The sequence below is a fragment of the Acanthochromis polyacanthus genome, chromosome 16, assembly GCF_021347895.1.
Source record: "Acanthochromis polyacanthus isolate Apoly-LR-REF ecotype Palm Island chromosome 16, KAUST_Apoly_ChrSc, whole genome shotgun sequence".
Classification (NCBI taxonomy): Eukaryota; Metazoa; Chordata; class Actinopteri; family Pomacentridae; genus Acanthochromis; species Acanthochromis polyacanthus.
Genome location: NC_067128.1, coordinates 36788600 through 36815766, shown reverse-complemented (window position 1 = coordinate 36815766; position 27167 = coordinate 36788600). Strand labels below are relative to the sequence as shown.

The window sequence follows — 27167 nt, the reverse complement described above, 5'->3', positions numbered from 1 at the left end:
AAACCAACAACAATTCAAAAACCCTTTATAAAACATATTTATTCAATAATTCTTCAACAAAATACGAATGAAAGTTCAGAAACTGAATTTCATATCAAGTAGGCCATTCCATTTTATTACCATGAACCCAGTTTATGGAAGAGAGCTTAGAGCAGTGGTCGGCAACCCGCGGCTCCGGAGCCGCATGCGGCTCTTTCAGCCCTCTGTTGTGGCTCCCTGTAAGTTTGGAAAATAAATGGTTCTGCCTTTCAGGCGCATTTCAATGCATTTTAATATAGAGAGTTTTATTGTGAAATTACCGCTCTTACTTTGACGTGTCACTCCACCTGATGTGCTGTGGTTTTCCCCTGGGACATGAGAGCGCAATGTTGATGCAGAGAGACAACACGGAACTTCCGATTCCCACAAGTTTCATGCCTTAAAGCTCCACTCCAAGAAAGATACGTCTTGTCTTTGAGTCAAAAGTACTCGTGAGTACTAAGGTAAACTACGGATAATTGTCTTGCTCAGTATCTACTCTTTGGTAGGGTAATACACGTTACTGGCAAGAACACGGCTCGAAGTCATGTCCAGCATCCAGGCAGCAGGTCAGAGAGTCAGAGGAGTGTCGTCTTGGAAAACAGGGCAGCGACTTACCGGAGAAAAGTTATTAGCTTAAGATAAATAGATTTTACAAGTTAAATAGACATTCGCAAAATATTGATTTCCAGCTAACATTACGTAACATATGAGGTCCAGGAGCAAAAATGACATTAACCGAGTAAGATAAATATTAGTGGAAGGACACAATTAAAAAATGAATCTAATTAGAGGCTTTGTAATTAAGTAATCACGACTGATTAACAAGGGCATAGAGGTGAAAAAGCGATATATGCAGTGTTGCTTTCATTTTAAATGCCAAAAGGATTTTGCGGCTCCCAGTGTTTTGTTTTCTGTGGGAAACGGGTGGAAATGGTTCGAGTGTTAAAGGTTGCCGACCCCTGGTTTAGACGAACAAATTTATTTTTTAATGATGAAATAATGTAAAGTAGGCTGTGAAAAACACTATAGAGCAGTTTTGAATGAAAAAAAAATCATCATGAATTTTGTCCAAAAAAACCCGCCATACTATACTATGTCGAAAAAATGTAGCCGCAAGGGGACACAAGCCAGTGTCTTATTGTCCCGGTCCCAAGCCCGGATAAATACAGAGGGTTGTGTCAGGAAGGGCATCCGACGTAAAATTTTGGCCAAATCAAACACGTGAATCAAATGTATGACTTCCATACCGGATCAGTCGAGGCCCGGGTTAACAACGACCGCCATCGGTGCTGTCGACCTACAGGGTACCGGTGGAAAATGGACTACTGTTGTCGAAGAAGGAGGGGAGGAAGGTGTGTTTGTAGGAAGATGGAGAAGAGGAACACCAAGAGTCTAGGACTGAGAGTAGGGACTTTGAATGTTGGAACTATGACAGGAAAAGGTAGAGAGCTGGTTGACATGATGCAGAGGAGGAAGGTGGACATACTGTGTGTCCAGGAGACCAAGTGGAAAGGTAGTAAAGCTAGAAGTTTAGGAGCAGGGTTCAAGTTGTTCTATCATGGTGTAGATAGGAAGAGAAATGGAGTAGGAGTTGTCTTGAAGGAGGAGTTTGTTAGGAATGTCCTGGAGGTAAAAAGAGTGTCAGATCGAGTGATGAGCCTGAAGCTAGAAATCGAAGGTGTGATGTTCAATGTTGTTAGTGGGTATGTTCCACAGGTAGGATGTGAGCTGGAGGAGAAGCAGAAATTCTGGTTGGACCTTGATGAAGTGATGCAGAGCATCCATAGAAGTGAGAGAGTTGTCATTGGTGCAGACTTCAATGGACATGTTGGTGCAGGAAACAGAGATGATGAGGAGGTCATGGGCAGGTTTGGTATCCAGGAGAGGAACGCAGAAGGACAGATGGTGGTTGACTTTGCAAAAAGGATGGAAATGGCTGTAGTGAATACTTTCTTCCAGAAGAGGCAGGAACATAGGGTGACCTATAAGAGTGGAGGTAGGAGCACACAGGTAGACTACATCTTGTGTAGACGGTGTAATCTGAAGGAGATCAGTGACTGCAAAGTAGTGGTAGGTGAGAGTGTAGCCAGACAGCATAGGATGGTGGTGTGTAGGATGACCCTGGTGGTGAAGAAGATGAAGAGGGCAAAGGCAGAGCAGAGGACCAAATGGTGGAAGCTGAAAAAGGAAGAGTGTTGTATGACTTTCAGGAAAGAGTTGAGACAGGCTTTGGATAGTCAGGAGGTGCTTCCAGATGACTGGACAACTACAGCAAATGTGATCAGGGAGACAGGTCAGAGAGTACTTGGTGTGTCATCTGGAAGGAAAGGAGATAAGGAGACTTGGTGGTGAAATGAGGAGGTGCAGGAGTGGATCCAGAGAAAGAGGTTAGCTAAGAAGAAGTGGGACACTGAGAGGACTGAAGAGAGTAGACAGGAGTACAGGGAGATGCAGCGTAAGGTGAAAGTAGAGGTGGCAAAGGCCAAACAAGGGGCTTATGATGACTTGTATGCTAGGTTGGACAGTAAGGAGGGAGAGACTGATCTGTACAGATTGGCAAGGCAGAGAGATAGAGATGGGAAGGACGTGCAGCAGGTTAGGGTGATAAAGGATAAGGATGGAAGTGTGTTGACAGGTGCCAATAGTGTGATGGGAAGATGGAAAGAGTACTTTGAAGAGTTGATGAATGAGGAAAATGAGAGAGAACGAAGAGTAGAAGAGGTGACTGTTGTGGACCAGGAAGTAGCAAAGATTAGTGAGGATGAAGTGAGGAGGGCATTGAAGAGGATGAAGAGTGGAAAGGCACTTGGTCCTGATGATATACCTGTGGAGGTATGGAAGTGTCTCGGAGAGGTAGCAGTAGAGTTTCTGACTGGGTTGTTCAACAGGATCTTAGATAGTGAGAAGATGCCCGAGGAATGGAGGAGAAGTGTGCTGGTGCCCATCTTTAAGAACAAGGGAGATGTGCAGAGTTGTGGCAACTACAGAGGAATAAAGCTGATGAGCCACACGATGAAGCTATGGGAAAGAGTAGAAGCTAGACTAAGGGCAGAGGTGAACATCTGTGAGCAGCAGTATGGTTTCATGTCAAGAAAGAGTACAACAGATGCAATATTTGCTTTGAGGATGTTGATAGAGAAGTACAGAGAAGGTCAGAAGGAGCTGCATTGTGTCTTTGTAGATCTGGAGAAAGCTTCTGACAGGGTGCCCAGAGAGGAACTGTGGTTTTGTATGAGGAAGTCTGGAGTGGCAGAGAAGTATGTTAGAGTGGTGCAGGACATGTATGATGACTGTAAGACAGTGGTGAGGTGTGCTGTAGGAGTAACAGAGGAGTTCAAGGTGGAGGTGGGAGTACATCAGGGATCAGCTCTGAGCCCCTTCTTGTTTGCTATGGTGATGGACAGGATGACAGACGAGGTTAGACAGGAGTCTCCATGGACTATGATGTTTGCAGATGACATTGTGATCTGTAGTGAGAGCAGGGAACAGGTGGAGGAGAAGCTAGAGGCGTGGAGGTTTGCCCTGGAAAGGAGAGGAATGAAGGTTAGCCGCAGCAAGATGGAGTATCTGTGTGTGAATGAGAGGGACCCAAGTGGAAGAGTGAGGTTACAGGGAGAAGAGATCAAGAAGGTGGAGGATTTTAAGTACTTAGGGTCAACAGTCCAGAGCAGTGGAGAGTGTGGAAAAGAGGTGAAGAAGCGTGTACAGGCAGGCTGGAACGGCTGGAGAAAAGTGTCAGGTGTGATGTGTGATAGAAGAGTTTCAGCTAAAATGAAAGGAAAGGTTTACAAAACTGTGGTGAGACCAGCCATGTTGTTTGGTCTGGAGACAGTGTCCCTGAGGAAAAGACAGGAGGCAGAGCTGGAGGTAGCAGAACTGAAGATGCTGAGGTTCTCTTTGGGAGTGACCAGGATGGATAGGATCAGGAATGAGGACATCAGAGGGACAGCAGATGTTAGAGGCTTTGGAGATAAAGTCAGAGAGGCCAGACTGAGATGGTTCAGACATGTCCAGAGGAGAGAGAGTGAATATATTGGTAGAAGGATGCTGAGTTTCCCACTGCCAGGCAGGAGGCCTAGAGGAAGACCAAAGAGGAGGTTTATGGATGTGGTTAAAGAGGACATGAAGGTAGTTGGTGTGAGAGAAGAGGATGCAGCAGACAGGGTTAGATGGAGGCAATTGATTCACTGTGACGACCCCTGAAGGGAAAAGAAGAAAGGAAAAGAAGATTTATTTATGGTTTCTGCCATTTTGTCTTACTTATTGTGATTGTCTATTTTTTGTCGTTTTGTGTCTTGCTTTTGTCTTGTTTGAGTCATTTGTGTACTTTTTTGTCACATTCTGTCATTTTGCCATTTTTTTCAGCGTATTTTGCTGGACTTTGGTTGATTTTAATGTGAATGTTCTATAAGAAAATATTAAAAGTTTTACTGATCGATATCACTTTAGATATTTTTATGATTTTTTGGGAAGGTTTTGATTCATTTTAAAAAATTCTTTAGGGTTAATACATCTCCAATTAGGTGGCTACATGAAAGCAAGAATCTGTTTTTGAGTGAAAAACTACTATATTTGAGCATGTCTGGCTTATTATAAGACACCTAAGATTGACAATCCTGTTAAAATAGAGCTTAAAATAAGTTTTTCCAGCTAATTTTAAGATCTCAGTATTCTAAATATCACATCTTATTTCTAGAAATCTTACCAAGACATGTTTCACTTGTTCTATTGGCAGATTTTTTCCACTTATTTCAAGGTAAAAGTTCCTTGAAATAAAGTTTTTTTTCTTGTTTTGAGAGGAGCATTTTTTCCAGTGCTGCGATCAAACTGGGCTGAATGTGGAATCTGGACTAAAATGATTTGGACACCTCGGTTTGAAGCCCTTATTTTGAAAAACCGCGAGATTACCGTTCCGTTTTAGTCTCGCGGGAGCTCCGCGCATTCCTTCACTGACATGGCGGAGGTCTCGGAGAGGACGTTACAAGCCGCCGTGCTGATCTCCTTCGCCGCCGGTTTTCTGGCCGGTTGGCAGGCGAACCGAGCCCGGAGGAGGTTCCTGGACTGGAGGAAGAAACGGCTGCAGGACAAACTGACGGAGACCCAGAAGAAGCTGGACCTGTCCTGACCGGTAACCGTGAAAAGCCGCCGTTAAACCGGTTCAGAGGTAGGAAGTTTAGTTCCGGACGGAAGTTATTTAATGAGACACCGACTAGAATTACTGGTGGAAAGCTAAAATATTATTAGAATTATTAATAATCTGACTGTCAGTTTATTCTGTTATTTATAATTTAATTTAACATTTAGGCGCTGATTTTAGAAAGGTCACATTCAGGACCTGAAAGACAAAAATGTTTGTGTAAAAAACTTTCACCGAATTACTTAAGTTTCGATTATAACGACCAAATATTCATTATTTCCATGATTTTTAAGCCATTAAAAATGTTTTACATTTTACATTTAAAGTAAAATTAATACAAAAAAACTAATTTTCATTATTTTATTCTGGAATATGTCCGGAATTAGCATCAGTATTGATTCTGGTGTTTTAATTTTTTATGTTGTCAGATTTTTAGTAAATTTCTCAGGATCTTAAGGACAAAATACCCATGTCAAAGAAACTGAATGAAAGAGGAAAGTGCAAGAAAAATCTTATATATTAATATTATTTGCCACTTTCAGCACATTGGTCTTTTTCAGCCCCAATAATAACTGCTAAATATTAATTATTTTTCAGGATTTTAACCTTTAATCCACCCTCTACCTGTGTTTCTATGTCAGGTTTGTGGTCCCAGCTGGATCCTGGAGGTCACCTGAAGATGATCCTCCACAGCTGTCCTCTGTCCCAGTGAAAGAGAAGCCATACTGATGGACATCTGAAGCTAACCCTAACCCTGGACTGCTTTCCTGCCAACAGACACTTTTTCCTGTTTTGGAGTTTCTCAGTTTGTCATCTTTGTTTCTGCCACAATAAATGGATTTAGTTTTCCATGTTTTAAAGCTGCTGTTGTTCTCCACTGATGTTTCGGGAAAACTCTCTAACACATTTAAAGCAGCAATTATTTTCATTGTTGGTTCATTTTCTGGATGAATTAATCAGATATCTGGTCTCTAAAATGTCAGAAAACGTTCAAAATGTGGCTCAGAGTTTCCTCAAATGTCTGGTTTAGTCCAAAGATCTTCAGTTTACCGTCACAGAGGAAAGAAACCAGAAAATATTCACATTTACATCACAGAATTTAGACTGATTTGAATCCAAAAATGACTCAAACTGATGAATTAATCATCAAAATATTTGGTGATTTATTATGTCGACAACAAACTGATAAATGTTGCAGCTCCAGGTGAAAGTAACTAAGTACTGTAGTTAAAAGGACTGGACCCGAATATCCCCCCCCCACACACACACACACAAGTTCTGTTTTTATTAGAAAATAAGATGGTCATAATGTTCAGAAAAAGCTGCTGATTGATTAGTTGAACTAATCGATTGATTGTTGCCACTCTGGTGGAAAATAACTAAGTACTTTTACTTAAGTACTACTTTGAGTTTGGTTAGAAAGTTCGATTTATTTCATAACTATAGTTATAGAATATATATAGAATTTATTAAAATAAAAATATATTTTTGTATGACACACACAAACACACAAATGTTTGATATTAATAAATATCCCACGAATGTAATAAAATTAATAAAATGCCTTCAAAAACTTATCATGAATTTTAAAAAGTAAAATGTCCCCAAAATAAAAAGTGAAAGAAATTTCTAGAATATTTAGAACAGGTCCAATGAATTTCTGAAAATGTATAAAAAGTCTTTTAAAAATTAAAGATTATATAAATTAGAAAGTAAATATCACACAAGTATTAAAAGTAAAAGTTTAAATAAAATGTTTAAGATGTTCATAATATATCCAATAAATGTAAGAAAATTAAGAAAATGTCTTATGAAACAAAAATATAACCAAATTCAAAATCCCAGAAATGTTAATAAAATTCATAATATAAACTAAATGTTAAACATAATAATATGCCCCTTAAATGTAAGAAAATGTATAAAATTTCTTTTAAAAAAAGATTACTATGACATTTAAAAAGTAAAATATCAACAATAAAAATTCATGAAAATATAAATTAAATGTTAAACACATTAATCACATCCCATAAATGTACAATAATAATAAAAATTGTTTCAAAAATGTCTAAAAAAGTTTGAGAAAGCTTTGAAAAAAGAATATTACAGAAATGTTAAAGTAAAAAAAACTACTTTGTTTTTTGGAAACCACTATTTTAATTAAAAATGTTAATATATCTCAGAAATACAAGAAACCTGATAAAATGTCTTAAAAAAAATGAAAACTATGGTAATTTTGAAAACGTAAAATATCCCTAAAATATCAGTGAAAATCATAAAATGTAAATAACATGATAAAGATATTAAATATATCAATTATTTTAAATGTCTCAAAATGTCAAAATGTTTTATTAAAAAGAAATAAAACGATTCAATAATATTAAAATGTTGAAAATCTGCTTTATTTTTATGGAAGCCACAGATATCAACATGAAAAAAAGACAAAAAATAAAACTTTTTGTCATAAAAAAAAGAAATTAACCATTTACTGAGCTTTAACATGCACAAAACCAAATGAATGAAAATGGATGGATTCACATGTAAAGTTTGCTCTCTCTGACTCCAAAATGAACAAAAATGTGAACAAAATGACCTTTTATGGAAAAAAATACACACACACTGGTTCCCAGTCCACCTCCCAGTAACATGGTCCAGTCAGAGTCTCTACACACCAGCTGCTGCTTCAACCTCTGGATCATCAGGACACACTTCATCCTCTCACCACAAACACCGTCCTGATCAGCATCACGGCCAGCTGCAGAGAGAAGAATAAAGATGAGAGGAGATGAATGAGTTTGATGAGCAGCTCATCAGGACTTCAGACGTGTTCAGAGCAGCAGCTTCATGTTAACGTGTTGGAGTGAACACACTGAGCTCCAAGCTCACACACCTGCACACACTGTCAGCATCAGGTGTGTTTCTCTGCACATTTCACTGCAGTCCACAGTGGAAACAAACTGCTGACAGTCATCAAGCTTCATTACAGCACAAACTCTTCACTCATGGATTTACTGCTGCTCCATTTAAACCAACAGTCTCTGAGTGTCCATCAACATCTCATCTGCTCTACAAAAACTCAGTCTGGCAGCAAAGGGACACGAAATATGTTCAAATGCTTCTGGAAGCTTCAAAACCTGCAAAAATACTGAGAGTCAAACAGGAAAGATGTAAAATAAAGATGTTTTTAGCAGATTGAAGTCCAGATAAACACTCATTTATGGTCAAACACTGGAAAAGAACAAATGAATATTTGTAGAAATGCAGATTTTTCATCTTGATGTTATTTACAGTTTTGGTCTGTTTCATTTTACATTCACATGGAAGTTCATTATTTTCTGTCATTTTACTGATAATTATCTGGAATTGAACAAAATGATCAAATATCAGTGAAATAACAGATCAATGATTTATTATTTTATAATCCTTCATATTCATCATTTCCCCTCAAATAGCAGCAGTATTGATATTTTTACTGATTTAAACAGTAAAATGTGTCATTTTAGAGGAAAACATTGTAAAAGAACACATTGATGTTTGTAAAAGTACATTATTGTAGAAGTGAAAGGATTTACAGTTTGATCCTCTTTTTATGGTTTGTGCTAAATTTAGACTTTTTTCTCCTGATTTGACTCCAGATTGTGTGTAATTGAACAAAATGATGGAACATGTTGAGAGAATGACTGAATGTAAAGATGCTGCTGTGAAATAAGAGGCGCTGGTTTGCAGGCTTCAGTCTCACTGATCTCAGAGCTGTGACAAACATCACACTGATCAGCTGATCACTGTTGGAATGAGACAACAAACAGTGAGATCAGATCTGATGGACACTTTGATGAAGGAGGACCACTGTCTCTGCACATCTGGAAGGCTGGCAGCTGGAATCAGCTTGATTTCCTCAACACATCAACACAACAACAACAGTCGGCTTCACATCCATCAAACACACCATGACAACAAGCTTGTGGCTCCTCTGATTGGCTGACTGCTGTCTCTGTGTTTCTGTCTCCATTCTGCTCTCACAGCTTCACTGAGAAGCTGCAGGTTTACAGGAGACACTGGATCTTTGCTTTGATACTGACTGTGTTTAGTAGAAAACTGCTGGAAGCAGCAGAGACTGATGGAACCTTCTACTGACCTCAGAGTCTTCAGGCTGCAGTCTGGACTCTCCACAAGATCTAACAGGTGTTTCACTGATGAATCCTTCAGGTTGTTCCAGCTCAGGTCCAGATGTTCCAGATGTGAGGGGTTGGACTTCAGAGCTGAGACCAGAGAATCACAGCTGATCTCTGACAAACTGCATTCCCTTAATCTGAATAAAGAATCAAAGATGTGTATAAAATCATTGATGATCCATCAGATGTGTTCAGGTTCTGAATGTGCAGATCAACATTACTTTGTCCTCATCAATCAGCTTTTCTCTAAAAGCAGCACAGTGACTTTGTCCTTCTCTTATTGTGGATCATCATCATGTCAGCCTTCTACACACATCATCCACATGTCAGCACAACATTCATCCACCTATTCATGTCCACACATCAGTAACATGCTGCATCATCAACAGGATCAGGATCAGTCAAATAAAACTCAACACAAACCAAACAAATATTTAGACTTCACTCACTAAACTTTGTCTCTTCAAACTGATCTGAGTTCAGAGGATCTTCTGGATCCAGATGTGACTCTTCAGCTCAAACTACAAACATTCATTTACTTTAACAACTAACACTCAACATTTTATACACTTTCTGCTACAAAAACTCCACTTTGGTCACAACAACCTGAATTTAGGACAAAAACAGAAAATGTGAAGCAGAGCAGATTTACAGCTTCATGGATGGAAGTTCTGTTGAACAGAAATGAGCTTCAGTTTTCATTAAACACATCAGATCTACAACAGTAACAGACAGTCAGTGAACTGACCTCAGAGTCTTCAGGATGCAGTCTGGACTCTCCACAAAACCACTCAGATGTTTCACTCCTGAATCCTTCAGGTCGTTGAGGCTCAGGTCCAGATGTTCCAGATGTGAGGGGTTGGACTTCAGAGCTGAGACCAGAGAATCACAGCTGATCTCTGACAAACTGCAGTCCTTCAATCTGAATAAAGAATAAAAGATGTGAGTTGAGGAAACAAAGTTCCTGTTTGAAATCATTCAGAGTTTCATCATGAGTTCAGAGCTGCAGAAATCTGGATTTCTGTGCATCAAATCAACCTTAAATCTCCTTCAAATCTTCTTTTCATACGTGCAGCTTCATCAATGAGATCTGTTCATTTATTCTACCAGAGGAGAAGCTGCTGGACCACAGAGGACAAATACATTTGCTTCCAGGACAGAAAGGTGAAAAGCACTTGAACTGGAGAAATGTATCAAACGCTGGGAAAGACTGATTGTGTATGCACCTTGAATGATGTGACATTATATTGTGATGTATGTGTAAAAGAATCTTTGATGCAATTGTGACGCCCAAGATGATCTCATGTTCTATTTGTATATGTAAATGAATTAAAAAAAGTATTAAAAAAAAGAACAGAAAACAATCCGCTAAGTTTAAAAAAAATAGATACAATCGAAAAACAAAAGTTCTTTGAATTGTAATTACAGTCAGAAAAAGATCAAGTGAACTTGTGATAAATGTTTCTGCATCCAAATTATTGTTCATTTATTTTATTTTGAGAATTTCAGGACTCAAATAGATTCTGAAACAGATATTATCTTTATTTTTTTAGGGTGTCGAAGCTGTTTTTATTCAATTAAATTGTTTATATTTACAAAAAAAAAAAAAAAAGAAAGGTGAAAAACATCTAAAGTTTGAGCAGCAGATAAAGCCACCGTCTTTACTTCAGTCATCTCACAGCTCCAAATGCTGGAAAGGATGAAGGAGAGAGTTTGTGCCACTGGTGAGCTTCCAGTTAAAGTGTTGCAGTGATGTGACACACAACAGGTGCTGACAGGTGAGGAGAGTTCTTCTACTCACTGACTTCTATCAGCTCAGCACAGAGAACTTTAAGGACACTTTAGCTTTGACTCTGGACTGAGTCTAGACTTTATGACTCCCTGCTACATTTAAAAAGAAAAACTCTGTGGATGATTCACAGCAGTCATTAAAACTGATGAGAAAAAAGAAACATTCACCCAAAGATGAGAACTTTGAATCACTGAAAACATGAAGTCTGACCTCAGAGTCTTCAGGATGCAGTCTGGACTCTCCACAAAACCACTCAGATGTTTCACTGATGAATCCTTCAGGTCGTTCCTGCTCAGGTCCAGATGTTCCAGATGTGAGGGGTTGGACTTCAGAGCTGAGACCAGAGAATCACAGCTGATCTCTGACAAACTGCAGTCCTCCAATCTGAATAAAGAATCAAAGATGTGAGTTGAGGAGACAAAGTTCCTGCTTGAAATCATTCAGAGTTTCATCATGAGTTCAGAGCTGCAGAAATCTAAATTTCTTTTTTGATAATTAGATTTTATTCGTATTTTTTTGGACAAGAAACAACAGACAACAAACCATAACACAAACAAAACAAACATACAGTACAAAGAACATAGTTGCCAAGCACTATGCTGTGCACAAATTTCAGTCCCAGTTTAACTTGGAAAATGTGTACAGGAGCATATTTATAAAATCACTTCAGAATATATGTCTAGTTCTGGATGGCTGATAAAATATGCAGAATGTGGAAGGTGAAAGACTTTTGAAACATCCAGAGAAGTTTTAAACCATAAAGAGGGGGCCATCAGCCACACTCCCTATCCTGACAAGTATTTGATCCATTTTGTCCATCTTGCAGTGTGGACATCTTTTCTCAGTCTCAGAAGGAAGGTCAGTCTTTCCATCTCATCAATCTCCTTAATCATCTACTGTAGGCGGGATGGGTTGGAACCATTTACCAGTGATGGCTTATTTTGCTGCTACAGATCAGATTTTTAGGAGGTATTTATGGTTTCCTGATATTCCTTCTGGTAGATCACCCAGATAAAGTGACATGCATGTCATTGGGATCCGTTGACCAAAGATCTGCTGCAGAATTCTCCAGATGTGTTCCCAAAATATTTGGATTTTAGGGCAGCTCCAGAAAATGTGCTGATGACCCACCCCTTCCTCCCCACAATCTCTCCAACATGTACGTCTGGTTGATATTAAGCGTGTTTTCATTTTAGGAGTGACAAAGAAACAAACAAGATTCTTCCAACCAAACTGGCACCAATACAAAGAACAGGATGTAGAAATAATAGTTTCTCACATATTCTCCCATTGCTGACTGGATATTTGATCGTTTAACTCTTTCTTCCATCTCTGCTTGATGCATGTTGTGGCAGTTCCTCTGCATTTTCTGATGTTCTCATACAGTTTTGATGCTACAGATTTAGGCCCAGTGTATGTCTGTACCACCAACTGTATCGTTCCACTCAGTTCTGTAGCTGCTTCATTTTTCCTAATTTCTTTTAAATAGTACTGGTGTAGCTGTAAGTATCTATAAAAGTCATGATTTTGAAAATTGTATTTTCCCTTCAGTAAGTTATGTAAAATGTTTTTCTCCATCATAGTACAAGAAGCAGTAATGCCCTGATTTGTCCAGGATCTAAGTCTAGAATCTGTACCGTTTGGTTTAAATAGAATAGAATAGAATAGAACAGCCTCTTTATTGTCAACCAGAACAGACACGAGTTGGTGCACATCATTCACATCAAATTCTGTATCATATCCAATCCATCTGAGTGTTTTTAACTGGATCCACAAATTTAATTGCTTTATAACCTCGAACCGCGTATGTAAGGTAAATAAGGTCATGGAGTTCAGATGGTTTTGGTAGAAATCTGAATTTCTGTGCATCAACTTTAAATCTCCTTCAAATCTTCTTTTCATACGTGCAGCTTCATCAATGAGATCTGTTCATTTATTCTACCAGAGGAGAAGCTGCTGGACCACAGAGGACAAACACATTTGCTTCCAGGACAGAAAGGTGAAAAACATCTAAAGTTTGAGCAGCAGATAAAGCCACTGTCTTTACTTCAGTCATCTCACAGCTCCAAATGCTGGAAAGGATGAAGGAGAGAGTTTGTGCCACTGGTGAGCTTCCAGTTAAAGTGTTGCAGTGATGTGACACACAACAGGTGCTGACAGGTGAGGAGAGTTCTTCTACTCACTGACTTCTATCAGCTCAGCACAGAGAACTTTAAGGACACTTTAGCTTTGACTCTGGACTGAGTCTAGACTTTATGACTCCCTACTACATTTAAAAAGAAAAACTCTGTGGATGATTCACAGCAGTCATTAAAACTGATGAGAAAAAAGAAACATTCACCCAAAGATGAGAACTTGGAATCACTGAAAACATGAAGTCTGACCTCAGAGTCTTCAGGATGCAGTCTGGACTCTCCACAAAACCACTCAGATGTTTCACTCCTGAATCCTGCAGGTAGTTTCCACTCAGGTCCAGATGTTCCAGATGTGAGGGGTTGGACTTCAGAGCTGAGACCAAAGAATCACAGCTGATCTCTGACAAACTGCAGTCCTTCAATCTGAATAAAGAATCAAAGATGTGTATAAAATCATTGATGATCCATCAGATGTGTTCAGGTTCTGAATGTGCAGATCAACATTACTTTGTCCTCATCAATCAGCTTTTCTCTAAAAGCAGCACAGTGACTTTGTCCTTCTCTTATTGTGGATCATCATCATGTCAGCCTTCTACACACATCATCCACATGTCAGCACAACATTCATCCACCTATTCATGTCCACACATCAGTAACATGCTGCATCATCAACAGGATCAGGATCAGTCAAATAAAACTCAACACAAACCAAACAAATATTTAGACTTCACTCACTAAACTTTGTCTCTTCAAACTGATCTGAGTTCAGAGGATCTTCTGGATCCAGATGTGACTCTTCAGCTCAAACTACAAACATTCATTTACTTTAACAACTAACACTCAACATTTTAGACACTTTCTGATACAAACACTCCACTTTGGTCACAACAACCTGAATTTAGGACAAAAACAGAAAATGTGAAGCAGAGCAGATTTACAGCTTCATGGATGGAAGTTCTGTTGAACAGAAATGAGCTTCAGTTGTCATTAAACACATCAGATCTACAACAGTAACAGACAGTCAGTGAACTGACCTCAGAGTCTTCAGGATGCAGTCTGGACTCTCCACAAAACCACTCAGATGTTTCACTCCTAAATCCTTCAGGTCGTTCCAGCTCAGGTCCAGATGTTCCAGATGTGAGGGGTTGGACTTCAGAGCTGAGACCAGAGAATCACAGCTTATCTCTGAAAAACAGCAGTCCTTCAATCTGAATAAAGAATAAAAGATGTGAGTTGAGGAGACAAAGTTTCTGCTTGAAATCATTCAGAGTTTCATCATGAGTTCAGAGCTGCAGAAATCTGGATTTCTATGCATCAAGTCAACCTTAAATCTCCTTCAAATCTTCTTTTCATACGTGCAGCTTCATCAATGAGATCTGTTCATTTATTCTACCAGAGGAGAAGCTGCTGGACCACAGAGGACAAATACATTTGCTTCCAGGACAGAAAGGTGAAAAGCATCTAAAGGTTGAGCAGCAGATAAAGCCACTGTCTTTACTTCAGTCATCTCACAGCTCCAAATGCTGGAAAGGATGAAGGAGAGAGTTTGTGCCACTGGTGAGCTTCCAGTTAAAGTGTTGCAGTGATGTGACACACAACAGGTGCTGACAGGTGAGGAGAGTTCTTCTACTCACTGACTTCTATCAGCTCAGCACAGAGAACTTTAAGGACACTTTAGCTTTGACTCTGGACTGAGTCTAGACTTTATGACTCCCTACTACATTTAAAAAGAAAAACTCTGTGGATGATTCACAGCAGTCATTAAAACTGATGAGAAAAAAGAAACATTCACCCAAAGATGAGAACTTGGAATCACTGAAAACATGAAGTCTGACCTCAGAGTCTTCAGGATGCAGTCTGGACTCTCCACAAAACCACTCAGATGTTTCACTCCTGAATCCTGCAGGTAGTTTCCACTCAGGTCCAGATGTTCCAGATGTGAGGGGTTGGACTTCAGAGCTGAGACCAGAGAGTCACAGCTGATCTCTGACACACTGCAGTCCTCCAATCTGAATAAAGAATCAAAGATGTGTATAAAATCATTGATGATCCATCAGATGTGTTCAGGTTCTGAATGTGCAGATCAACATTACTTTGTCCTCATCAATCAGCTTTTCTCTAAAAGCAGCACAGTGACTTTGTCCTTCTCTTATTGTGGATCATCATCATGTCAGCCTTCTACACACATCATCCACATGTCAGCACAACATTCATCCACCTATTCATGTCCACACATCAGTAACATCTGCTGACCTCAGTCCACTCTCTCATCAAAGGATCAACATCAAATCTCTTCATTCTTTCATTTATTCCATCACCTTCTTCTTCTTCTGTGGAAATCAGCTTGCTAGCTTTGTCTCCTTCACATCTTCCAGTGTGTCTTCAACAACAGTCACATGTCATCTGTACATTACAGAGGGATTCTGATTCCTGCTGTCCACACTGACTGTCCACTGCTCTCTTCCTAACACAACTCCACTGGAAGGAATCACTTCATCAGCTCAGCTCACACTAACATCAAGCTTCAGCTTCTGACTCACACTAATCAACTTCCACACTGTTGACAACTAAACTCCTCTTTGACTTCCTGAGGCTCCACTGCAGCTCAGCACAAACACTGTGGAAACACAAACATACTGACTGGATGTGTGGAAGTCACACTGCTGAAGCCTCACATCACTTTCACATCAGCTTTACATTCAGACACACAGCAGGACTGTGGATTCTGTCCTCCATCTGGGAACTCTGCAGTCAGCTGATCAGGGCATTTATTCACACTTCAACAATCTCAAACATCTTCACACTGTTTTCAGGAAAATACTCGAAATTTACCAACAAAACTTCAAACTTCAGTCAAAGATTTAAACTGAATATATTGATAAACCATCAACAGTGAACTGACCTGAGAGTCTCCAGTTTACAGTTTGGACTCTGCAGTCCATCACAAAGATGCTTCACTGATGAATCCTGCAGGTTGTTCCAGCTCAGGTCCAGTTCTATCAGATGGGAGGGGTTGGACTTCAGAGCTGAGGCCACGACTTCACAGTGAGTCTCTGAGAGATCATAGACATGAAGTCTGTAATGAGACATAAATGATAAACATGTTGTTGTGAAAGAGGACACTTTAGTGAACAGTTCCAGTAGAAAGATGATGATGTCTCTGCTGTGGACCTGCTGCTGTCAGCTTCACCTCCATCACTCAACATTTACAGTCTGCTGTCAAACGCTACACAAACCAAACTGATCACTGGACAACATCACACCTGAACACCATGAATATGAACATCAGGAAATATTCTCCTGTGATGACAGACCACTGAGTCAACTTTAGTCCTCAACGTTAGAGAGATTCTGGAAAACTTGTTGAGCACAAACACAAAGAACAAACCAGTAACGTTGAATTATTTCCACCACAACGTCTCACAAACATGTTATCAGGGTTTGTAGAGTTAAAACCACAACTCTGAGCTTTGTGTTCATCACATCTCTGGAAACAGTCTGACTTGTAGCATTCTGCTCAGATATATTCACACCTCTGAGCATTTCCTGATTCCACTCTTCTCTGCAGCAACAACACACAAAACACCAGAGTTTCTCTGTGAGGAACTGAACATCAGGAAAGATGTCACATCTGGACTCTGGAACCACTTCCCTCTTTAGAAGCAACAGCTGAGTTCACATCAATAAAATGCTCCATGACTCAGTCTTTGTCTGATCAGTGGTTTACGGAGCCTCATGTCCAAGTTAACCAGCTTTAGATACAAACTGTTGGACAAGAGACTCAATCACTGCACTCATCTCAGGATTATTCTCTACCTGAGAAACCAAATCACTGCTACAGCATCACGATCATCTCATCACTGTCACACAAAGTTAGCTTTAAAGATTTACAATCATTATTTATCAATACACAACATTTCAAAAACTACTTCTGAGTCTTTTAAAGGCACAAAAACTGAATATTACATGTAACACTGAGAACAAAGAACAACAGGGTTTAATCAGATAAAACCAGAAATAATGTGAAATAAAAACTAAGAACTCAAACTAATTCACATTCAGTTCACATCAGTGACAGCAAGAATTCCTTCAATCATTTCTGTCAGACTTCAGAAATGTTTGTTAATGACACAGATCTGATGTTAAACTCTGAAGAGGAGAGAAATAATCTGATCAAATCTGTTTGATCAGAAAAGATTTCACAAGCTCCTCATGTGATCAGAACTTTACTGCTTCACTGAAAACTGGAAAATGCTTCCACATAAAGAACCTCTACAGTTCTTCATGAGTTTCAGCAGATCTGCATGTTTCCTCCATCAGCCAAAGGAAGAACCTCAGAAGAACAAACTGTCTGATGGAACAATTATTAGAATGAAATAGGAAAACTGTCTTCATTCATTTATCAGCTTCAAACACAAGAACATGAAAAATCCACATTTTCACAGAGTTTGAAGCAGCTGAAGAACATCTGAGACTAAACACAGCTGACATGATGTTTGAAATAAACAAGAGGAACATGAAGAAGAATGAGATGTTCTAGTGAGAACATGTGAAGAACTGAACTACTGATCTACTCTGACTGATCATGTTCATCACATCCTGACTTACCGAAACTTTCTGCAGTTCCTCACAGCTGGAATCAGTCTCCGTCTTCCCTCCACTGATGTTCTGTACTTGTTCAGGTCCACCTCATCCAGAACCTCCTCTGACATCTGCAGCATGTAGGCCAGAGCTGAGCAGTGGATATCAGAGAGTTCCTTCTCTAATCTGTTCTCTGACTGCAGGAACTCTTGGATCTCCTGATGAACTGAAAGATCCTTCATCTCCATCAGACAGTGGAAGATGTTGATGCTTCTGTCTGGAGACATTCCATCACTGTTCATCTCCTTCAGGTTGTTGATGATTCTCTGGATAATTTCTGGACGGTTCTCTGTCCGACCCAGCAGACCTCCTAAGAGTCTCTGGTTGGACTCCAGACAGAGGCCATGAAGGAAGCGAACAAACAGGTCCAGGTGACCATTTCTACTGAGGAGGGATTTCTCCATGACTCTGTTCAGGAAAACATCCAGGGATGAGATGTCTGTGTTATCCTCCTCTTTCACCTTATCATCATCATCTTCATCTTCAACATAAAGATCTTTCCGTTCTTCTCTCAGGAACTTCTCCAGAACCTCCGTCTTCCTGTTGGTGTAACAGTGGAACACGTAGACTGCAGCCAGAAACTCCTGAATGCTCAGATGAACAAAGCAGTAGACTGGTTTCTGGAACATCTCACACTCTCTTCTGAAGATCTGGGTACAAACTCCTGACAACACCGAGGCCTCTGTCACATCCAGACCACACTGCTCCAGGTCTTCTCGGTAGAACATGATGTTTCCTTTCTCCAGATGTTCAAAGGCCAGCCTCCCCAGCTTCAGAAGAACTTCCCTGTCAGCCTCCGTCTGCTCCTGTGGACTCGTCTCAGGTCCCTCATGGTACTTCTTCTTCTTCCTCTGTGTCTGAACCAGCAGGAAGTGTGAGAACATCTCAGTCATGGTCTGGGGCAGCTCTCCTCTCTGCTCTGTGCTCAACATGTGCTCCAGAACTGCAGCAGTGATCCAGCAGAACACTGGGAGTCGACACATGATGTGGAGGTTCCTGGATGTCTTCATGTGGGAGATGATTGTTCTGGAGCGCTCTTCATCACTGATCCTCCTCCTGAAGTACTCCTCCTTCTGGACGTCGGTGAAGCCTCGTACTTCTGTGAACCTGTCCACACGTTTAGGAGGGATCTGATTGGCTGCCGCAGGGCGGGAAGTGATCCAGACCAGAGCCGAGGGAAGCAGATTCCCCTCCATGAGGTTGACCAGCAGAACGTCCAGCGATGACTTCTGGCTGACGTCAGACACAACCTTCCTGTTGGTGAAATCCAGTGAAAGTCTGCTTTCATCCAGACCGTCAAAGATGAACAAAAGTTTACAGACAGCCAGCTGCTCTGCCGTCACCTTCTGTAATGTTGGATGGAAAACATGGAGCAGCGTGAGAAGACTGTGCTGCTCATCTCTGATCAAGTTCAGCTCCCTGAACGGAAGCACCACCACCACACTGACGTCTTGGTTTTCTCCGCCCTCTGCCCAGTCCAGAGTGAACTTCAGCACTGAGAAGGTTTTTCCCACGCCGGCCACGCCGTTGGTCAGGACCACTCTGATGGCTCTCTGCTGCTCAGGTAAGGCTTTAAAGATGTCCTGGCACCTGATGGGAGTGTCATGGAGCCTCTTCTTGGAAGCTGTCTCCAGCTGCTCCACCTCATGTTGGACATCAGCCTCTCCACTGTGTCCCTCTGTGATGTAGAGCTCAGTGTAGATCCTGTTGAGGAGGGTTCCACCTCCTGCTTCATCACTTCCTTCAGTCACATGTTCACATCTCCTCCTCAGACTCATCTTATGTTCCTGCAGAACCTCCTGCAGACCAACACCTGCTCACAGACCAGACAAACAATCAGACTCAACAAACACAAACATCTTTCATGTCTGGACAACACAACAACAAGCTCAGTTTCCACACATCAGTCCACCAGCAGATGTTCAGTCTTACTTTGTCCACAGCTGCTGCTTCTGGATCTTTTTCCACACTGGGGACAGGAGGAGTGTCCTGATGGAGCAGACTGGTCCCAGTCTGAGCTGATGCACTGTCTGCAGAACCAGTGTCCACAGCTGCTAGAGACTGGATCCTTCAGGACGTCCTGACACCGAGCACAGCAGGACGGCTGCTCCTCCACACAAACTCTCCTCCTCTTCATCACTCTGTCAACACATTTATTCATCACATCTCACATCATCTGGAGAAAAACATCCACATGTGACTCCACAGAGCAGAAGAGAACAGTCAAAGTGAGGCTACTGTTCTGTCTGAGTTCAGCCTCTAATAAAAAGCTGCTTCCTTTTATTATGAACTCCACTCACTTCTTTTCCCATCAGCTGTCTGATTAAACTCTCACTCATCTGCCTGCAGTTTGCTGTTCATACAAACTCAACACTTTGTGCAGCAGCTTCACAGTAACAGCCTTCCATCACAGACAGCTGCTTCTGTTCTTCACTGCTTTACTCACTTTGGCAGCTCAGCTCGGCTCACTTCACTTTAACTCAGAGAACAAATCATGGAGAAACTGTGACAGAGCAGCAGCCTCAGACACACAGCGTTCAGCTTTCATTTAAACATCTGGATCATCAGGACCAGGAACCAATCAAGACCAACCACAACATCAGCTACACATCTGGAGAACATTCTTTCACTCTCACAGTCTTTACAGTGGCTTCAACATTGGCCTGGAGATGTTTGAATGTTGGCTGGAAATGGTCAGATCCAGGTTTTCAGCTGTTTTACCACAGAAACACCATCAGAAGTTCTGCTTCTAAAACCCAGACCAGGATCCATCTCAGTCTGAAAGAGTTCTGCATTCTGACCACTGTGACTGTTTCAGCAGAACATCTTCCTTCATCCTAAAACCTTCATCTTCCATCAGCTCACTTTACAGCAGGAACACTTTCTTACTTTGTGTCTGAGGGTTCAGGTTCTTTACTGAAGTCTGGAGTTTCTCCTTTGGACCGGTCACTCTTCATGGACAGACGGCTGGAGGCTGGAAACTCTGATCTCTGTCTGCTGAAACACATGTTTGTTCTCTCATCAATCACTGATCAATTCTGAGAGGAAAACAGGACAAAGGATTTCTATTTGTGTCACAAAAACCTTTTCAACCTTCAGTTTAATCTACCCACTAACATCAACATTTAACTGACAGATGGAATTATAAAGGAGACACATGAATAAGTTAGAGGCAGTTTTCTTACTTTGTGTCTGAGGGTTCAGGTTCTTTACTGAAGTCTGGAGGACGTTCTTTGGACCGGTCACTCTTCATGGACAGACGGCTGGAGGCTGGAAACTCTGATCTCTGTCTGTGGATCTGAACTCTGCAAACACAAACATGTTTCTGATCACATTAATCACTGATAGATTCTCTGATATCAGTCATTCTGGGAACCTCAACTGAAAGAGAAATGAAAGAAATTCAGTAAAAACCTCCATAAATCTGGACTGAACCAAACGCTGCTGATGTGTCTGTGCTTCTTGTCCAAACTGAGTTTCCTTCAGTTCAGGTGGATTTTAACAAGGAGAACTGTCTGTTCCTTCATTATTGTGACCACAGCAAACATCACATCTCACTGCAGGATCCATCTGACCACCACATGAAGCCTTCACTCATTCTCTTTACTGCTTTTACAAACTTCACTACTGAATATTCTGTTTCCTGACTCCTTGTATTCCACCTCTGAGAACAAATCCAAACATCTGCAGTTGATCTCTGACACAGTTTAAAGGTTTCTATATGTTTTCTTACTTTGTGTCTGAGGGTTCAGGTTCTTTACTGAAGTCTGGAGGTTTTCCTTTGGACCGGTCACTCTTCATGGACAGACGGCTGGAGGATGGAAACTCCTCCTCCTCCTCAGAATCACTCATCTTGTGGACTTCAGTCGGTCTGAGAGGAAAACCAGCAACACTGACTGAGAGCTCAGGAAAGAAGAAAAGTCAAAGGAACACAAGTTCACATTGGTCTTCATTCAGGTTCTTTGTCCACAGAAGTGAACTCTGAAAAAGTCCTCAGAGAGAAAACTGAAAAGTTGTGTTTCCTCTTTCCTTCTTTCCTCGTTCTATTTCTCCTCTGATCATAAATCCAGATGTTGTTGCTCTAACCACGTCTACAGCTGATCTCTGACACGTCAAACTCTTCATTTATGTTGGAAAACTGTCATACAAAGTGTTGGAAATACTTTCAGATCCCAGTTTATCAAGGAGAACCCCAGCAGAGGTTCCTTCTTCTGGACCTGGTTCTCTGCTGCACCGGCACACCTTTAGTTACTGACATCTTTAAATATCTGTCAAGTTTTAACACGGAGAACAGGAAGTGAAGCAGTTTCCAGTAAAGATCATTCAGCAGATAAAAAGCTTCCTCAGCAGTCAGTATTAAAACACTCCTGTGACAGCAAAACACAGAGAACACAAATAAATAATAACGTTTAACTCTCACCCTGTAGTCCTCCTCTGTCGGCTGTAAAATGGATCTGAACTGTTCATTTCCTCATTCTTCTGCTCTAAAGTCACTCAGAGCTGCTCCTCTGTTTCCTGGAGATCACATGACTACAGGTAACTCCACCTGGCTGTGGGGTTTCCTTCCTTCAACTCATGTTCTGATGCTGCTCAGCTGAAGACACATTTACTAACAGAGCTGTGGACAGACTGATCAGAGACACGTTGCTGCTGCAGTTGTTGTTCCAGCACTGAAAGAAGAACGCTGTCAGCTGATCAACATGTTTTCTCCACTAATTAGGATCAAACTCTCTCAGGTGTGATCAGTGAGCTGGAGCTCTGCAGAGTGAACCAAAGCTGTGATGCAGAGAGACATCCTGAGCTGTTCACGTCTTTATGGGCCTGAAGTTCAGCGTCTCCACCTGCAGGTTGCACTGGGAGTTGGACTTTTTCTCTCACTGGTGGCTTTGTATTTTTATGGGATATTTACTTTTATTGCTGATCAAAAAGAGACAGCAGCCCCATCACTAATCACTTCAAATCTGTTTGTTAACATGCAGCTTTCAATGACTTTTACTGCACACATTTGGGACTGAAACAACGATGTTTTGTGCTGTTGCTTCTGTCAAATTATATCACTTTCTGAAAAGTTTTAGTGGATCCACTGATAGAACTGAGAATGAGGCGGTTCAGTTCATCACAAACTACAGCTGTCAATAAATCAGCGGCTCTAAAATATTTTTTAAAAAGTTTATTAACGATCTTACAAACCTGAATATATCTCCACAATAACTGTTTTCATATTAAAACGTGAACACGCAAGGCTGTGTTATTATATCTGATTCTATTTGGTTGTTTTTCACGGTAAAAATAACCGGAGCAGAAGAACCGAGGCGGTGACGTCATCAATTACGCTGGTGTTCCAACTGAACATGAACCGGGATGCGTCCTCTGGAGTCCAGAGTCCGGACTTCAGAGTCGTACTTAAATATTGATCCTAATGTACATGTTATATATATACAAATATGCCATTTTGGGGGGGCTTTTATTCTGAAATTCCACATCAGATTGACCTGATTTTCACTCGGTGTCTTCTTGAGGTCGCGTACTATCAGTCTGAAGTGGAACAGTTGAATAATAACGGGCAGTTTGAGAGAAATATGAATGCTAATGTACATGATATATCTAAATAAATATGGCTTTTCAGGGGGCTTTTATTCTGAAATTCCACATCAGATTGACCTGATTTTGAGATGGTGTCTTCCTGAAGTGGACTACTATCAATCTGAAGTGTAAAAGTGGAATAATAACAGGTAGTTTGGGAGAAATATTAATCCTAATGTACATGATATATCTAAATAAATAGGGCTTTTCAGGGGGCTTTTATTCTGAAATTCCACATCAGATTGACCTGATTTTCACTCGGTGTCTTCTTGAGGTGGAGTAGTGGCAATCTGATGTGAAACAGTTGAATAATAACCGTCAGTTTGGAAGAAATATGAATGCTACTGTACATGATATATACATAAATATGCCATTTCAGGGGGCTTTTATTCTGAAATTCCACATCAGATTGACCTGATTTTGACATGGTGTCTTCTTGAGGTGGAGTACTATCAATCTGAAGTGGAACAGTTGAATAATAACGGGCAGTTTGGGAGAAATATGAATGCTAATGAACATGATATATATATACAAATATGGCTTTTCAGGGGGCTTTTATTCCGGAAATCCACATCAGATTGACCTGATTTTGACTCTGTGTCTTCCTGAGGTGGAGTACTATCAATCTGAAGTGGAACAGTCGAATAATAACAGGCAGTTTGGGAGAAATATGAATGCTAATGAACATGATATATCTAAATAAATATGGCTGTTCAGGGGGCTTTTATTCTGAAATTCCACATCCGACCAACGTGACTCTTAGCGGATGTCACACCCTTGAATAATAACGGCAATTTAAAAAAGATCGCTCTTGACGTACTGTTTAGTATATGCGCGCACCGCTTTTCCAAGTGAGGGCTAGTTTGACCGCGGTAAATAACCGGAGCAGAAGAACTGAGGCGGTGTCGTCATCAATTACGCTGGTGTTCCAACTGAACGTGAACGTGAAGAGCATCCCTGAACGGCTTGGAGCAGCTCCTCCATAGATATATACAAACCCTAGATGGCTCATGAGCGCTGTCAGCCTATGGGGAGCAACGTCGCCACATGGCGGCCATCTTGGGACAGGGCTGCTCGATCACTCATAACATTAAAGTCAATGGAGCATGGATTTTAAAATCACTGTAGATTGATCAATTTTCAACCGATTTTACAACAGCTTGGTTTGTTATAAACGTCAGAGATGTACTTGTTTTACTGCTTACATAAGAATAATTAAAACCATTGAATTCATATAATAATGAACACAGATATCATCTTTTTTCAGCATAAATGGATGTAAATGTAATTTTATTATTTAGCATTGCACTTTTTTTATTACTATCAGCTTTCTAATGCACAGATAAAAACAAAGCTCAACCAAAATCAATGCACAACAAACAGAGATGTTGTCTTTTCTTTTCATGAACCTGGTGCCTACATTACCCACAATGCATTTCGGCTGCAGGCTAACTAATCCAGGCATAGATGTATACAAACAATAAGTCTAAGGTCTCAATCAAAGTCTCTTAACAAGCAAATAAATACAACCACAACCACAAAGAATGTAATTTCGCCTAAAGATTCGGTTCTCAAAAAACGTTGGTCTCAGGAAAACCTAATAATTGAAAATCAGATTGTGAGTAACACCATCTTCAATGTGAGTAGCCAGGCAGAAAAGACACACAACTATGCCACATCTTTCAAAACGAAAAGCTGCGATTTCGGAATTGAGCCCGAATCATAGCCACGTTAATAAGGTTTGTAATAAACTAAACCGTTTGTAAATCAATCAAGAATTGAGCGAGTTATGAGTGTTAAAGTGAGGAAATCATCCACCTTACCATTGACTACAGTACAGTGCGCCAGAGCAGTCCCCTGTCCTAAGATGGCCGCCAAGTGACGACGACGCAGACTCCGTCTTGAGACATCTAGCGTTTGTATATATCTATGAGCTCCTCATTCCGCCTCCTCCACAGGCTGATTCAGGCACCACAAAGTGGAGATACACGGAAAAAAAACACCGTATTCAGCTCCTGACCACCAGTTCCCTTTACTGTGTTGTTATTTCTACACTTTACTGTTATTTATTTAGGACTTTATTCGACAGTTTACGGTCACACACACTAAACGGCGACACGTTGATCGGTTTAACTCCTTCAACCGAACCTTCCAGCTCCACAGAAAGATTCAAGAGAGGCTCAAGTTTCTGCTGCTTTTCTGAACAAACATTATCCAACATTAAAGAGTTTAAAAGCTGCTGACATTACCTTCACAAAGCAGGATGGACCAGAGGACGTAAACTGCGACGCAACTTTGGAAGAACGAAAGTGAAAGTTAGACAGAGAGGCGTTTGGGTTCCAGAGGAAAAATCAGACATCAGAGAGTTCAGCTGGAGATGAACCGCGTTTAGGGAAATAAAACCATAGATATCCATAGAAAGGCTAGATAGCTTCCAGACGCTGTGAGCCAATGAGGGCTGATGTCGCTACGCGGCGGCCATCTTTCCTTGGGGCTGCTGGCTCATTGATAACATTAATGCCTATGGAGCATGTATTATTTAATTCACCAGAGCTTGCTCAATTTTCAACCGATTTTTAAACGGTTTGATTTGTTATAAACGCCAGAGATGTCATTATGTTATTGCATATTTACAGATAATTATAACCATGGACTTTCATATTAAATTAAAAAGTAGATAGTAGAGCATTAGCTGCCATAGCTGCACACACACACACACACACACAGTGAAAGTAAATCATCAGTGTTTGTTAACATTTAATAGTTTGATATTTTATATTTCTAATTAATACATATATTAAATATAAAGGGGTAAGTTGACCCACATGATATTTTAAACTTAAACTGAACAAATAATGTACATTAAATGAATTGTGATTCATATTGGTTCCATTTACCCCAAGGCTTTTGGTTCTTCTTGCCCCATGGCCATCATTTTGATAAAACCTAACTAATTTAATGATTCAGAATGATCTTTTGCTAAATGATTCACATAGTTCTATACATTGAATATCACTAACATGCATAATGTGTAAGTTTAGACCTGGGTCCATCTGCTTTAGCATAAAAATAATTATACCACAAAAGCCAGAATTCCACAACCAGTTGGAAATGATATTTGTGTTCTTATTTTAGGGTCTCGTGACAACTCATGTATAGTTTTAAAGATCAAGGGGATGGTTGGTTCATCTTACCTGTTCTCCCCTACATATATTTTATTATACATTTTTAAATAAACACGTTCAGTAACACGACATCAAGGTTTCTTTTATTAACAGGTGCACACAATTACAAAACAATTCAACATTCACTCCAAATAAACAGTCAAAACCGTCCCTTCTTAGAGCAACTTCCCATTACCTCCTCTTCTCTGCGTTTTGGGGAAACCTTAAAAACATGAGAAGATACCAAGATATATGAATTATTGACAACATTTTACACCCTTCTTACCTTTAACATTAATGGTAAGGACAAAAATACTGAGCTAAATTATGATATTGTTGGGGTAATTCATGTAGCCTGTGCTTGAATAACCTGGCAATATCCAGATTAATAATTGTGTAGTACTTGATAGTACTCCACAATATCAATCTGGGACCGCTCCATGTAAATCCGTTCGGAGGAAAGAGGCACGGATTGGACAATGCAACAGTATGTCCCGCCTCTGACAGGTTTGTTTTTAGCCAATC

At 40.4% G+C, this 27167-nt stretch overlaps 2 protein-coding genes across 23 annotated transcripts; one reads left to right on the top strand and one right to left on the bottom strand.

Annotated features, from left to right (window-relative positions):
- The first annotated feature begins 4939 nt into the window (after positions 1–4939).
- Positions 4940–6018, top strand: LOC127537779 (mitoregulin-like). Of its 2 annotated transcripts, none has more exons than XM_051961037.1 (2): positions 4940–5149; positions 5800–6018. In XM_051961037.1, exon 1 carries the CDS (start codon positions 4976–4978, stop codon positions 5144–5146), a length of 171 nt encoding a protein of 56 aa, XP_051816997.1. In that variant the 5' UTR covers positions 4940–4975; the 3' UTR covers positions 5147–5149; positions 5800–6018. The 2 variants fall into 2 exon arrangements, with proteins under 2 accessions (XP_051816997.1, XP_051816996.1); XM_051961036.1 differs by having other exon boundaries at positions 4944–5185.
- A 1517-nt stretch (positions 6019–7535) lies between these two features.
- LOC127537778 (NACHT, LRR and PYD domains-containing protein 14-like) lies at positions 7536–25970 on the bottom strand. 21 transcript variants are annotated; one of them, XM_051961023.1, is made up of 15 exons: positions 25728–25970; positions 22316–25437; positions 21629–21766; positions 21081–21200; positions 20785–20892; positions 19828–20036; positions 17863–19708; positions 16157–16330; positions 15090–15263; positions 14289–14462; positions 13504–13677; positions 11330–11503; positions 10076–10249; positions 9291–9464; positions 7536–7910 (listed from the first exon to the last, which is right to left on the bottom strand). In XM_051961023.1, the coding sequence occupies exons 2-15, from the start codon at positions 22360–22362 to the stop codon at positions 7901–7903; spliced, it is 3696 nt and encodes a 1231-aa protein (XP_051816983.1). In that variant the 5' UTR covers positions 22363–25437; positions 25728–25970; the 3' UTR covers positions 7536–7900. The 21 variants fall into 21 exon arrangements, with proteins under 21 accessions (XP_051816983.1, XP_051816982.1, XP_051816988.1 ...); XM_051961014.1 differs by lacking the exon at positions 7536–7910 and having other exon boundaries at positions 9026–9464; XM_051961016.1 differs by lacking the exon at positions 7536–7910 and having other exon boundaries at positions 9026–9464; positions 20785–20889.
- Positions 25971–27167: the final 1197 nt, after the last annotated feature.

Coding starts and splice junctions, on each gene's coding strand:
- LOC127537779 (XM_051961037.1), top strand. CDS start 4,976: ATGGCGGAGGTCTCGGAGAGGACGTTACAAGCCGCCGTGCTGATCTCC.
- LOC127537778 (XM_051961014.1), bottom strand. CDS start 22,362: ATGAACAGTTCAGATCCATTTTACAGCCGACAGAGGAGGACTACAGG. Junction 16,331..17,862: donor AGGAACTGCAGAAAGTTTCG/GTAAGTCAGGAT, acceptor GTCTCATTACAG/ACTTCATGTCTATGATCTCT. Junction 11,504..13,503: donor TGCATCCTGAAGACTCTGAG/GTCAGACTTCAT, acceptor TTCTTTATTCAG/ATTGGAGGACTGCAGTTTGT.